The sequence below is a fragment of the Pseudopodoces humilis genome, chromosome 21 (assembly GCF_049639895.1).
Source record: "Pseudopodoces humilis isolate 2021_Gansu_Grassland_sample_001 chromosome 21, ASM4963989v1, whole genome shotgun sequence".
NCBI classification, from domain to species: domain Eukaryota; kingdom Metazoa; phylum Chordata; class Aves; order Passeriformes; family Paridae; genus Pseudopodoces; species Pseudopodoces humilis.
In genome coordinates this window covers 5,606,199-5,619,796 of record NC_142220.1, presented here as the reverse complement: position 1 = coordinate 5,619,796, position 13,598 = coordinate 5,606,199, and the positions used below count along the sequence as shown (strand labels likewise).

Below are 13,598 nucleotides of genomic sequence, written 5' to 3'. Positions count from 1 at the left end.
GAAGATTCATGATGTTTTTTCCCTTTTATTACAGACACACTCTGCTTTAGCACAGTGCAGTGTGTGACCTGCCTGGGAATGCACACAGCCCCAGAACCATCACTGTGAGGAGAGGGAAATACACCAGGACATCAGTTCTGGAGAGGCAAAAATCTTGCAGGAAAACCCCATAACTGTGCAAAAAACTGTTAAAAACACCAGGTTTATAAAGCTTCAAGGTGGTACAACCATGGCAACAGGACATTTGGTGGTTCTCATCCATGGATGATTCCAGTGTTTGCACATGCATTTGTGAAAAAAAACCTGAAGCTCTTTTGTTCTGGAAGTTTTAAACAACTTCATGTGGACCCTTCACCAGTGCCCAAGGGCAGCAATAACACCAGCAGTGACACTCATGGGGAGGGCAGGGGGGCTTTGTGTCCCCAGCACAACTTTGTGCACCAAGTGGGGCTCCCCCAGCCCCTGGGATTAGCCAGGGGTTCTCAGGGCCACTCCTGACACACTGATCAGGACACAGCTGGGACAAACGTGCTTAGAAAGGGGCAGGTGAACTGGGAAAACATGAAACCCTGGCTTTGGCCTAGTGTTCTGTTTCTGCAGTCACCATGACCTCATTCTTCTGCCCTAAAAACACATCATTTCCTTTGCTAAGCAGGAAGTAACCAGCGAGCATTTGAGCTCTGATGAATCTGTGCTAAAACAACTTCAAAAATAAATCTGAGTGTCAGCATCCATTCCATCCAAACTGCATTAAGCAGATCTCCTCCAGATGTGCATCTTAAGAGAGGCACAGACATCACAGCTTTTCTTCACAGTTTTTGTCTGGGCCTGCTATGAGAGAACAGGATAACACTAGTCCTGGACTGACTCAAACACACCATTGATAATGACAGTATTTGCTGTTAGTATAAAATTCCCAAAATTGTGTCTTTGGACAGCACCAAAATTCTGCAAAATTAACATGAGATTACAAAGAACACAAGAACACACTGACCCAATGCATGTTTCATATACATATTTATATATATTTCATGTACAAAGTTACATTCTGAACCTCATGGATTCAATAATAGAAATAAATACTGAAATAACTACACTGCTATATGAGCTCTTCTGCTCACAGAAAAGAAGCCTCAAGTTTTAACAGACAGCAAGTTTAACGCTGTAGAATCCATCTCAGATTACAGAGGCAAGTAAAATTCAGCGTAAAGTGTCCAACAGACAAAACTTTCAAAAATTACAGACCATAAAATGTTTAAAATATATGTTTAAAAGATTGAGAAATGTGCATCAACAAAATTAATAAAGGAAACTTAATCTTGTTAGAGGGTGGGAGAGACATTTAGTGTATAGAAAAATGCTTTGAGGTGCAATATAGGTTGTTACAATATGGCATAACCCTATTAGAAAAGAACATTTCATATCCCTACAGAAGAACTGTATTTGAGTTTACCATGTCTTGTTTTACAAAGCGGGACCTTCACAAAGCCCACCTCAACAGGGCCATTTACAGAGTGCTAAGTCAGATTTAATCCTTTGGTAACTTTTATAATACTCACATGGAAATAAATATTCAGTTACACAGCATTTTTTAAAGACACATGTTCTTTAGAACTGTTAGTATAATAAAACAGATTTAACATTTGTTTGTTACTAAGGCAGCCTATGATAAAGTGTCTACGCTCTGTCAGCTCGATCCTATCCGGCACAGGAAGACCTTCCCAAGGAATGGACGATGCAGCCTCACCCTCACCATGCAAACACCCCTACCCAGGCAAGTCATGTGCTGCATATTTTGTGCTCAAAATGTTTCCAAACTATTAACAAGCTGTAGCTATCAAGAGATTAGCTCCTATTTATATGATGCTTTAATCACGAGTGTAATGCATAAACACATTCTTGAGACGGAGTTGAGGGTGTATTGTCATCCCAGTGCCTGGGGGGTTTGCGTGCTTTATTCACCTTTCAAAGTGACCTTAAAAGGATTTATACAGCCCAGCACACTGTGATGGCAACAGGGACCCAGTTAACCTACTGTACTTTAGGTCAGGGGATAAAGTTTTTAAATGAGAAATACAAAGAAGTGCACATGCCCTTATCTACACCCATAGTGCTACACAGTTCAACTACTGTCTGCTTTAAAACCCTTCTGCTTTTGGACAGAAGCAATCAATAATTCTCTGAAATATCTGCAAGGACTGGCCCACTGAGGTGACTAAAATGGCACGGTGGGCCAGCTCCATTTGGCAAAAGACCAGGTACACACTTGTCAGGTTCCACTGCTCCAGCTGGAGCAGTAACGCCACTCAGAGAGAACAGCTTGTCTCTAATAACAAATAAAAGCCTACACAGAACCAAGGAACAGAATTGTGCGCTTTTTTTTCTGAGAACATGAGAATGTGACAATCAACCAGTGAGTAAAAAAACTTTGGAGACTGTGTTTTCCAAAGAGAAAAAAAAAAAAATTAATTCAAGAAAATGGCAGAAAAAGCAATGAAACTGCACCACTCACAGTGAAGATTCTGCACAACAGTAAAAGTTTAGACAGCATTTTTCTTAAAACATCCAATCCCATTAGTTAATTCAGATGTGCTTCATGTTCAGCACACATGCCTATAAGTTTAAAATAGGTCTAAGAATGTTGACTCAGGTTACTTTTGTATAATTAGTATTTGTATAATTTTTAATAAGCTTCCATACTTTAAGCTAAAGTACTTTAAGAGTGACATTCAAGATGAATATGGAAAGCAAATTATGAACAACATGCTCTCATTGCTTTTGGCATTCTGAAGAGAAAAATACTACCAAGATATTAAACATCTTTAATAAGGATTTTTACTACATAGTTCATGTCCTAAATACATATTTACGAGAGGAACAGCTGTGTACAAAATATGTTGCTTAAAAAGTATTTATATATATAAATCTAACCAATAGACCTGAATGGAGATTTTCTGGTTTATCAGCTATGATATGCATTTGAAAAAGCTGCCTAAATATATATTTACACAATAGACCTCAGCTAAATGTGTTCATTTAAAAAATTAAGAAAATATATAAACACATGTTTGCCTGATAGACCAGAACTGCTCCTATTGCATAAAAATGTTTAGGCAGTTTTAAAAAAGTGTTTCTATATTTATTCCTTTGAAACTGTTCAGTTCTCTCACATAATCAAGTCACTAAATTTCTCTGCTAATCTGAACAGCTCCAACCTTTTAGGGGTAAATGCTGGATGTTTATTAAAACCCCTCAAAACTTTTACTTTCCAGAGACTAAATCAAAGAGCAAATCTGGGTTTTTAAATCTTCTGAAGTACAGAAGTAATGAAGTATTTAACTTAGGTCTGATACTAATGCAGAAATTTCAATGCAAAAGGAAGATGGTCTTAAACTCACATTTATGGATAAAAAAGATTGATGGTGAGTAGACAGAATGCCAGCCTAATATTAGTCTCCTGAATTTCAGTAATTTTCTCTGTCTTTGTGTTACCTGATAATATTGTTGCTAAATTACGTATTTTTTTACTAAATTTGGATATGGAGCTACAAAAAATATATTTTGTACCTAATTATCTGGAACTACACTTCCTTTATGATCTCACTTGAGCAGAATGTGAGTTTTTTCCTGTATACTCTCAGTCTTTTCTCATGCTCCAATTAAGGTCTCCAACCTTTACACACGTAGTGCCTTATGAGTTTGACCAGCTAGGCAAAGAAGATCATTCTAAGTGCTTAGGACATAAGGAATTAAGACAAGAAAAGAACAAAACATATCCCCTGTTTGAGAAATTTACAGTTATTTTCCAATTTATATCAACCTAAGAATACCCTTTGGAAACAGAGTTGTTCCATGCCAGGGAGACGGAAAAACATTATGCTCAAAATTACTCATTACTGAGGGCAGCAGTTCTCAAACATTAAGGTTCAATTGTGAAAATATTATTTTATTTAAATATTTTCATTTTAATTCCTATACAGTCTCCTCTTTCCCCCCACAAATTCTGAAGAATGTAACAAATTAAACCGCGTACGCTATATGAGCAAGATTTTCCAGGTTTGAAATCAAAAGCTGAAATATACAGCTTGCTTTAGCCCTCACTGAGTATTTGGATGTGTCTTAATAATCCATCTTCTAATTTGTCCATTTTTTTCATACTCTGGGAATAACTTTGCTGTTTTACCCTATGCATTATACAGTGAAATAAAGCTCAGTTGGAAGAAAGCTGAATGAACTCAAGTGAGACTACCAAAGAAGTGAACACATGAGATTGCTGTGGTACAGTAAAACTGTTCCAGCTGCTCACTGTGGTGTGCACACCAGCTGGAGAAACATCTGATTTCCTCACACTGTTCCACTTAACACGGGTGCAGTAAAACAGCACAAGCTAATTCCTGTATAGCTAAAGGTATGACAGATTTGCAATATAAAGATAAACAGCAAAGAAATGCTTCAACATCATGTAGTGAAACAGGTTCACAAAATAAAAAAAACATGCAGAAGCTTCCCCCCCCCCATTTTTAAAGTCTCCAACTGCATCCTACAGGCTCACTCACTGCCACACATGACTTGCCACACTATCAAGTGACTCCTCTCAGCTTTGGCTACAGAAGGTTCAAGTGGTAGAGCTTCCCCCAGGAGTTCAGATTCTCCTCCTTCATCACCTAGAAAAAAACAGCTTTGGTTGAGGCAGCCAATAACTAGAACAGCATCAACACTATGTGCATCAAGAAAAAACAAGAAAAACACTAAAAAGACAGTGTTACCACCATATGCTAAAATAAAAACATATTAAAGTCTGTGAATGTCAACAGAGTGTGTTGCATAATTATCTCAGAGCCCAGTGCTCTGCTGGCCATATTCTTTACTTCTAGCCCAAAAAATAATGGCAGTTTCAAAAGTATTCATCTTCTACATGCTTCATTACTTATAACTCTTTAATGTACAGAGACCTCCTAATCTGCAAACTACCAGGCAGACACAGAGATGTTTCTGCCACAAGAGAGTGTTCTGGGACACACCTAAACATAAATGCCCTGGGACAAAAGCTGTAATTGAGCACATGTGAGACAACACCACATTCATGTCTGTGGTCAACCTTTCCCACTCTGCCTGTTCCAGTTACTGCAGCTTGTCACAACTCTGGCCACAGTGGCAAAGACAGCCTTGAGCATTTTCTCCATTATAGCTCTTCAAAAAGAAGAGCAGTTTTGTAGCTGCACTTGAACTCTGGGTGAAGGAGCTGACTGGACCAAAGGTGACACTGAACTGCACATGGACAGCCAGGACCATCAATCCAGGTCACTTTAACTAGAGGAAACAGGAACTGACCTATACCTCAGGAAAACGTCAAATCAAATTTTGTTCTGGTTAGACTCCTTTGGAGGGCTGAGGGAACTAAACAGAAAGTAGCTGCAAATTGCTCTTGACCAGTTTGCTGGGGTCATGGTGGCTCTGGCTGGGCTAAGGCAGCACTGGCACTCAGCTCAGGGACAGCAAAACAAGCATTTGGAATATGGCTGTTCCAGCTGCTCTGGAGTGACTGCAGCACTTGAGGCCTTACTGCACTGTGGCACAGAACTGCCTCCAGCCCTGCCTCCCGCAGAAATCCAACACCGTCACCTGCTGCCATTGATTAGTGGGATGATGGGATTTGGGATGGCCTTCCTGGGTTTTCCTTTGTAATGGTTTAGCTGGGTTGTTTTGCTGCTTGGCTGGTTTTGAAAGACTACAGACATTTAGGCAAAAGGTCAAAAGCAGATCTAAGAGTAGTGACACCTTCTTATGCACTTTTTGTCAAGATCTCCAGCTGCAGATTATAAGCACAGAATCACAACAGCTCTCACTTTATTTCCCCAAAGAGTTCAATATAAAAATTGAACAAGAACTCTTTTTATGGGCTAGATGCTATCCAAGAAAAGCAAGAAAAGCAGTGATCAAATACGATGGGCATGCAGATATAAGTGGTCTACTTTATTCCTTCCCACTCAAAAATTTTACACTGAGCATTCTTTACTTAACATGACTTTATTTCAGTCAGTCTGCATATTTAAGTAACTAAGGACATGTTTTCCAGCAGTTTGAGACAGAAAATTAACCTGCCAAAGACTGAAAACATAAACAGGAAGGTGGTGCATTACTCCAATCCAGAGCTTCAAATAAAGCTTCTTACACAGTCATCCCTAAGGTCACGATTGACTGAGAGGAGAAGAAGCTGAAGGTGTCAGAATAAAAATACTTCTAACCCTGCAGTGTATGGTAAAGACTGTATATACTAACCATACAAATGCACTCATTGCAATTACAGCAGCAATTATTATGTGGTTAATACACCTTCAGTACCAAGTATGACTCATTTAAAGCTCAGATTTCTTACCCATTCTGAAGTCAATGTATCCTTCTCCACCACTTATCACCAACATTGATTTTAAGGGACTCTGGTTGAAGGACTCTTGGGCTTGTTTATCAGGTGTTAGATCTGTTCCACCGCTACTCTGAGGGGAAACAACCTGACCTGGGTGAAAAACAAAACACTTTTTTATGCATTATCTCAGAGCAAAACCTGCTGTGCTTGGTCATTGGATGACAATGCCTAAAGCAGGTGAGTGCCTTCTTAACTGGCAGAGCTCACTTAGCACAGCATCTTTTTCACAGATGGAAGCAAAGTCCTTGCTTGTGATCAAGCCCTTTTCCTCCCATTAAACAGCAATAAATTAGCAATCAGACAAGTCTTGTAATTAAAATACAGTACATTCTTTCTGAAAGTATGAATTCATACTCTTGCTATTTTTGCCTAAAGTGAATGAAGGCAAAAACCACAACAAACAAACAAACAAAAACCCCAAAAAAACCTTTGAAGATGGTAACAAAACCTCACCTGGTACTGCAACAAAGAATTTCACAGCATCTCGGTGGCCATGGAAGCAGAGCTGTGCGTGTGCCATGGAACAGTAGGGGATGAATGTCCCTGGAGTCACTTTGTCACTGTGCTCATCTCCATACACACGGATCACACTCCCCGGACGGTTTCCAGAGCCTGCTGCTGATTTATTGGCTGTAAAAGAAGGAGTTGTTTTCTACTTCAAAACACAAATTGCTGAAGTGATTATTTATTAAGAAACCTTATGGTACCATCTAAAAGCTAAAGCCAACTTAGATAAAAATGAAACAGAAAGGCAGCAATGCCAATTCAAGACAGAGCTGGAAAGAAAAAGACTGCATGCTTTGTTATTTTAAGTACATCAGAAAATGGAGCAGGATTCTTATTAGTCTAGCATAAACACCAGATTTCAATATCCTAATTTTGGGAAAAAATAATTTGTGACAGGACTGTATCTTTCATAGAAAATAGGTACCTCTAATGTGCCTCAGTATGAGCAAATTCCATGTACTTAAACACATAATTAAAGACAGTTTCGTTCCAACTAATCATAATGTATGCCCTTGCCAGCAAAAATTCTCAGGAAACAGCCACCTGTGGCCATGAAAGAGCTACCCTATTATCATTCTACATCTAGATTTTACTAAGAAGTTTTAAAGTACATTAAACTAGAGAAGTACTCATGCTAGACATACAAGCCATCTCCATTCCAAAGACTATCAAAGTAGTGAAAGAAACAGTGATTTGTAACAAGACAGCAAATGATGTGGATTAATGACAAAGTTATAAGATGTGGTATCACATTGGCTGGAAGAAAAACAGTCTATATGACAGTTCAGCTGCAACACAGGATGATATGCTAAACTGCTGAGCAGATTGGTGGCCATTTAGCAAACATAAAACTGCTGCAATGCAGTAACTGCAAGTGGAAAAACATTGAGGAACATACAAAGGGTAAATCTATAAGGAGTGGGAAACAGCCTCAAAGTGGCTATTAGAAGCCTGAAAATAGGTTTTGGTTCAGGATCTGCACTTACCCCGCAGCCCCAGTAAACGTCCCTGGTGGAGGATTACAGCTAGTGAGAAAGGAGGAAAGGGGAAATGGATAGGTATGACAGTAGAGGAGAAGGATTAATGAGAACCCACCACTCATATTTTGGTTTCTGATAAGGTAGAGCTTAAAATTTTAGCTCCTAAAAAAACCAATAGATATTTAATTACAGAAGAGTCAATCAAAAGTCACAAAGAACAGCATCTTATTATAGAAATTTCAGTACAAAATAGACCACAAAAGCACTGTCACGTATTTTTAAGTTTATTGTTGATTAGCAACATTTCCCCTTTCTCTCTTTCTGCGGCAGGAGGCTCCAGAATAATATAGAGCGACTCATGTTTTCAAGTGCCCTTTTGGAACATCATCTGCTGCCCTGCTACTGAGACACCCAGGGGATTGAAAGACACCACTGCTCATGCAAGGATGTGACTGCTTTTAAAAACCATTAATTTTCTCACCAAGGTTCTCAGCCCCACTATCAGACTACTCCCAAAAGGCTGTTCTGACCCACAACCAACCAACAGAACTAAAATGAAACTCAACAGCTTTAATAGGGAATTCTTCATGTTCACTCCTGGTTTAAAACAAACTCTGGAAACATTAAATTATCTTGATGCAAATTAAGAGCTATAATTTTTGAAAACATGATTTAAAATGTCTCAAAATCCATGACAGGAAGTCTGTCCTTCTTTAGTATATTCATGCAAGGCAAAAAAAAGACAATTACTGAATGGATGGAAAATGCAATGGAACAATATGAGAAACAATGCATGTGTTGGCTGTTCAACAAAGCAGATACAACATGAAGAGTTTTCACTATTAAATCACCCTAAAACTTCACCTATCAGACTGCACTATTTTCTAGGTAACAACAGTGCAATTAGGACTATCTAAGATCTGCATTTTATTTTATGAAACTTCTGTCCACCTGTTATAACATGAATATCAGGCACAAGTGTTGGGGCTTTTTTTTATTGTTTAAATGCAATCAATTTACTCAGAGATTCTTCCCAAGCTTTACCTATTTAAGATTTGGTTTGCCCTTGAGCTGTTCTTTTCTCCTGAGATTCAACTGCCCTCAATTAGTTTCAGCCTGTGACAAGAGTCTTGGGTCTGTTATTAAGCATAAAACAGAATTTACATGATAGGAATTTGACCAGGATGTGAGTGCCCTGTTTGAAGAATGTGTTCACAGCTCCTATGACTCTGAACATGTCCTTTAAAGCAGTCTGTGCTACTTCTGTTCCAGTCCTTTATACCCACTTTGTGATGGATTCTCAAGAACTAAAGTAAATCAAATTGTATTAGAAACACCACCAACATGGTCAAATCAAAGAAAAATCTACTTTGTGATCATATTGCAATCAAAAAGAACATTAATTAGAAAACTAACGATATCTTGTATAAGCAATAAATTTCTATTAATGCTGCTAATGCTCAGAACATCTCTAAGGCTTCCAAGTGTCACTTTGATTCAAGCCAACTCTGCTCCAACAGCAGGACAGGAGATTCTGGAGATGTGTTATTTTCTCAGAGTAACTGTAACCACATACACAGATTTAGGTGCTAAACACCACACAGGCCTGATCTGTTAAAAACCTGAAAGAGTCAGACCTGACATTGAAGCTTTCTATCCACTGGCAAGCATCTGACTGGTGTTTAATACTCTTTCACGCCTACAGCATATTGCACAGTGCCATTCATTGACATTTTACTTACTTTCTGTTAATGGAATGGAGATGATGACACCATTTCCTGTTCCTACCCATAAACGATTACAAGACACCATAAGTGCTGTGATTCTCACAAATGAGAATCCCAGTTTACCAGTACCTAAAAACAAAAGATGCTTTTCATCAAAAATTATAAAGCAAGAATATTTTTAGTTCTACAACAGAGAATCTTAAATCCACCTCCCAGATCACACAGACAAGCAATTCCCTCCCACTTCTGACAGAAACAAAGTAGAGGAGTACATTTAAGTTGTAAAGATAATCCAGAAGGCTACAACACTGTAATTAGACTGAAAACTTGTAATACAAGAGTCTAACATTAGCTATGAAAAAGCAAAAAAGGTATAACAGCTCCTTAATGCTGCATAGTAAAATCTTTTGGGGCTTGCCAGCTCTTAAAACAAACAAAAAAGTGAGTTTGCAGATATAAGATAGTGGTTTGTCATCCATTAAAATTAATTTCTCATTTATTAGCATGATGAGGGGAGCAGAAGGCTGACCAGCCATATGCAATGCACAGCAGTGACTTGTGAATGATTTCCCAGAGCCTAATTACCTGTATTTGTTGTGTAATGTAGGTGGTCAAACTGCTCTTATACTAATGAAAAAATCAAAAAGCTTACTAGATTCAACAACAATAAAAATTTGCTATTTTGAGGGTGTGTTTTGAAAAAAGAGGCAATTTTTCCAGGCAGGTAATAGATTCTTCCCAGTTTTAGCTACAAAAAAATGTATCAGTATAGAAAAAGAGAAAGATTGTAGTGTCTCTATTGGTGCCTGCCCAATTCAATCACCATTTTCCTCCTTAGTTCTGAGATTTTAAGGATACTTTAGACACCAGGTAAGGTCAAGAGACTGTAATAGATGACTGTAACAGATGACCCATCCCCCCAATCATGCTTCACAGATTGACTTAGGCTTCTGCTTCCAGATTCAAGCTTGCACAAACTGATTTTAACTGGCCTTTCCACCCACCCTTAACCCAAATCTGCAGTGAGAACTGCCTGATCCCTAGCAGGAAAAGGAAACTGCAGACAGCAAGCACACAGCAGTTTTTCCTGGGAACTTACCAAGCATTTTGCTTACATAGGGCTCAATGTCCACGTCCTGCAGGTGCTGGTAGGTGTGGGCGTGGTAGAGGCGCAGGGTGGAGTCCAGGCGGATGGACACCCACACCCCGTCCCCCACCCATGCCAGCTGCCTCACTTGGCTCTCCCTCCTTGGGTGGGCATCAAAGGACTTCTATGAAACATTGGGGTTCAAATCAGAAGGTAAAACAAAAGGAAGAATAAGAAAGGTTTCTCTGTTATTCTCACACAGTCGGAACCAGCAATTTTAAATAAAGCACAGCCCTCTGATTTGCAAAATCACAGACAGTGTTTAGCTCAGTTACAAGCAGCATGTGATGCTCTAAAATTGCTGATTCCCTGCCCTGAATGTGATCTCAAAGCTGCCTTCCTACTCTGTCTTCATTTACACATCTCATCCCAGTCCGCTCCAGCTTCTGTCTCCCTGAAGCTGGAGCTTTTTTGGTCTGAGATCCTGCTGCCACAGCACAAGGTACATGTACCCAAAAAGTGTCTTTTTTTCTTGTTCCATCATGACTGACTCTCAAACAACCTCACCTGTGCAAAATACACACTATCCACCAGCAAAACAATCCATTCCACCTTTATACCAACTTCATTTCAGTTTTCCCATATATATATTTATAGTCTTCTTCACAAAAGCAGGTTATTATTGGGTGATTGATACTTTCAAAAGAGCTAAGCAGTCACCCTCAAAGGCCTGGCCCATGTCTCAGGCCAATTAGCAGGAACTGAAGCATTTACACTGCTCTAAGTTTGCAGAAACCTCAGCCACTTTCTGCTCTTGAGATGACAGATTAAACACTGCAAATAAAACACCAGCTCACACACCTTGCATAAACTGTTTTCTAACTGGAAGGAGAGTACATTCCAAATTAACACTTACAAATCTCTGACTGTCAGTGGAGCACAAAATGAGACACACAGAATAGCTGGGTGCTGGCCTTACAAACTCTGCACAAGAACACTTTCCAGCTTCTGGCCAGCTAAAAGTGGATAACTAAATCTCCCAAAAACTGGTTTCAACAAGTGAGAACTATCTTATCATAGCTTTAAGTCTTCCAAAACAACTATTTCTAAAAACAAATTTGTTAGGTTGCCTGCTTCTGTACTGATGAAAACAGATGTTTCTGGAGTTACTCTGGAGTCTGAGCTGCAGCATTAAAACACAGCATTATTTTAATCACCATTGGAATTTACCTCTATTTTCATGGCCTTTGGTTGAACAACATAGATTTTGTTCCTGTAGCCACACCACACCTTGTCATGTACCACTGTCATGCACCGGATAGAGTGGTGTGGCCGGCCCAGGTCCAAGAGGTGATAGTTTGTCAAATCCCACTGACCATCTGCAAAAACAGGATGAAAACAAAAATCAAAACTCTTAGGAACCTGTGTTTAGTTTAAGGAAAATTTAGAAGTATAAGTAACTATCTCAAAAGTCTAATTTTTTTAAAGCACTGTAATAATCTGGGTAAGTCTGTACAAGTTTATGGCTAGGCTCCTTGTTAAAAAAAAACAGCAACTAACATCCCAAATGTTACCTTATTTTAAAAAAAAACAAGGTTGTACAATGATTCAGGTTAAAAATCCAGCAAAACATTTTTATATCAGTACATTACCCAGTGCTACAGGATCTGCTTAACTAGGACCAGTACCTGTGAAAACAATCAGTGTCTCACACAGCACCAGGTACCTGCTGTTTGGTTAAACATTGAAGTGTTGGCCAGTGCAGATTTTTTTCTTTAATATGTTACAAGATCTTAAAAAGGCACCTGAAATCTACTAAAAGCATACTAAATTGGGTCATTCAACACCAAGTAAAATTCTTCTGTAGACTGAACTAAGGCCACAGATCATCAATTACATTCACTAGAGAGGCTTAGGTATTGTCAGCCATTGCAGTGAGTTCTAAAAAAATAAACAACAAAACCACCAAAACCAACTTAATCCCAGATTCATCTTTTCCAGTATTTGCATTAGTGTTGTGCAACCTTTTTAATTCTTTTAAATGCTGAGCACAAGGATTTAAGCATCACAAGGGAAAGATGAAATGAATAGGGGAAAAATACAAGCAAATAGATAAGTTCCAGTTGCTCATAGTAAGACCTTCCCCTGTAGGCTGAAAAATGGAGCTGGTTCAGAAGCAGTTTGGGCAGAAATTCTGAAGGGATACTTAAAAGATTCTCATCAAGGGACTTGCCCAGAAACAATTTTTAACACTAATAAAACAGAATACATGACTATTGAGCATAATGAAAATGAGAGATGATGATCAAAGTGGACTTTCAGATGGCTTTTCCCTATTTAGCTCAGATCTATCCCATTCTCCATTTCAGAGTAAGAAAACACTCCAAGAATGCACCACAACACTGCAAAAACAGTACTTGAATCTGCAACTGAAATAACAAGAAATATTTCTCATGACAACCCAAAAAAAAGGTCATTGTGGAAAACATTATCAAAACATCACTTGTAAATGGCACATTTCTTTCCTGACTACTGCTAAGAATTCCCTGGTTTCCAGATGCAACAGAATCCTTACCAACTCCCCGGTGAAAGATCGCGAGTGTCCCATCTGCCAGTGCAACCAAGACTATTCCTTTGACATGTCTGTGGAAAAAGGAGGCACAGCACACTCTGTCAGATTGCTCTGCTCAGAAGGCAGGTTTAAAGCCTGGTATAAACATTTGATATTCCAGCATATTTTTTACAGTCACATTAGCACCAATGTTTTGATTTCTACAATATAGCTCAAGAGAAGGGATGTAACAAGGGATCAAAATCCAGTTCAGAGAGCTTGAAATATATCTGGCTACAACACCTGAAGAAAACAGCAAAGA

The 13,598-nt window shown here is 38.8% G+C and overlaps 1 protein-coding gene across 5 annotated transcripts in view; it reads right to left on the bottom strand.

Moving 5' to 3' along the window:
- Positions 1 to 1,000: 1,000 nt before the first annotated feature.
- Positions 1,001 to 13,598, bottom strand: part of SPAG9 (sperm associated antigen 9) — a 58,094-nt gene continuing 45,496 nt past the window's right edge. For 3 of the 5 annotated variants that reach the window (XM_014255838.2, XM_014255839.2, XM_088065569.1), the window contains 8 exons: positions 13,301 to 13,368; positions 11,956 to 12,104; positions 10,738 to 10,909; positions 9,654 to 9,767; positions 7,918 to 7,956; positions 6,878 to 7,054; positions 6,377 to 6,514; positions 1,001 to 4,664 (listed from right to left, as the gene is read on the bottom strand). In XM_014255838.2, the coding sequence (XP_014111313.2) occupies positions 4,549 to 4,664; positions 6,377 to 6,514; positions 6,878 to 7,054; positions 7,918 to 7,956; positions 9,654 to 9,767; positions 10,738 to 10,909; positions 11,956 to 12,104; positions 13,301 to 13,368 (973 nt within the window). In that variant the 3' untranslated portion in view covers positions 1,001 to 4,548. The remainder of the gene's footprint in view (positions 4,665 to 6,376; positions 6,515 to 6,877; positions 7,055 to 7,917; positions 7,957 to 9,653; positions 9,768 to 10,737; positions 10,910 to 11,955; positions 12,105 to 13,300; positions 13,369 to 13,598) is intronic. The other 2 variants (XM_005526715.3, XM_088065570.1) reach the window with 1 other exon arrangement.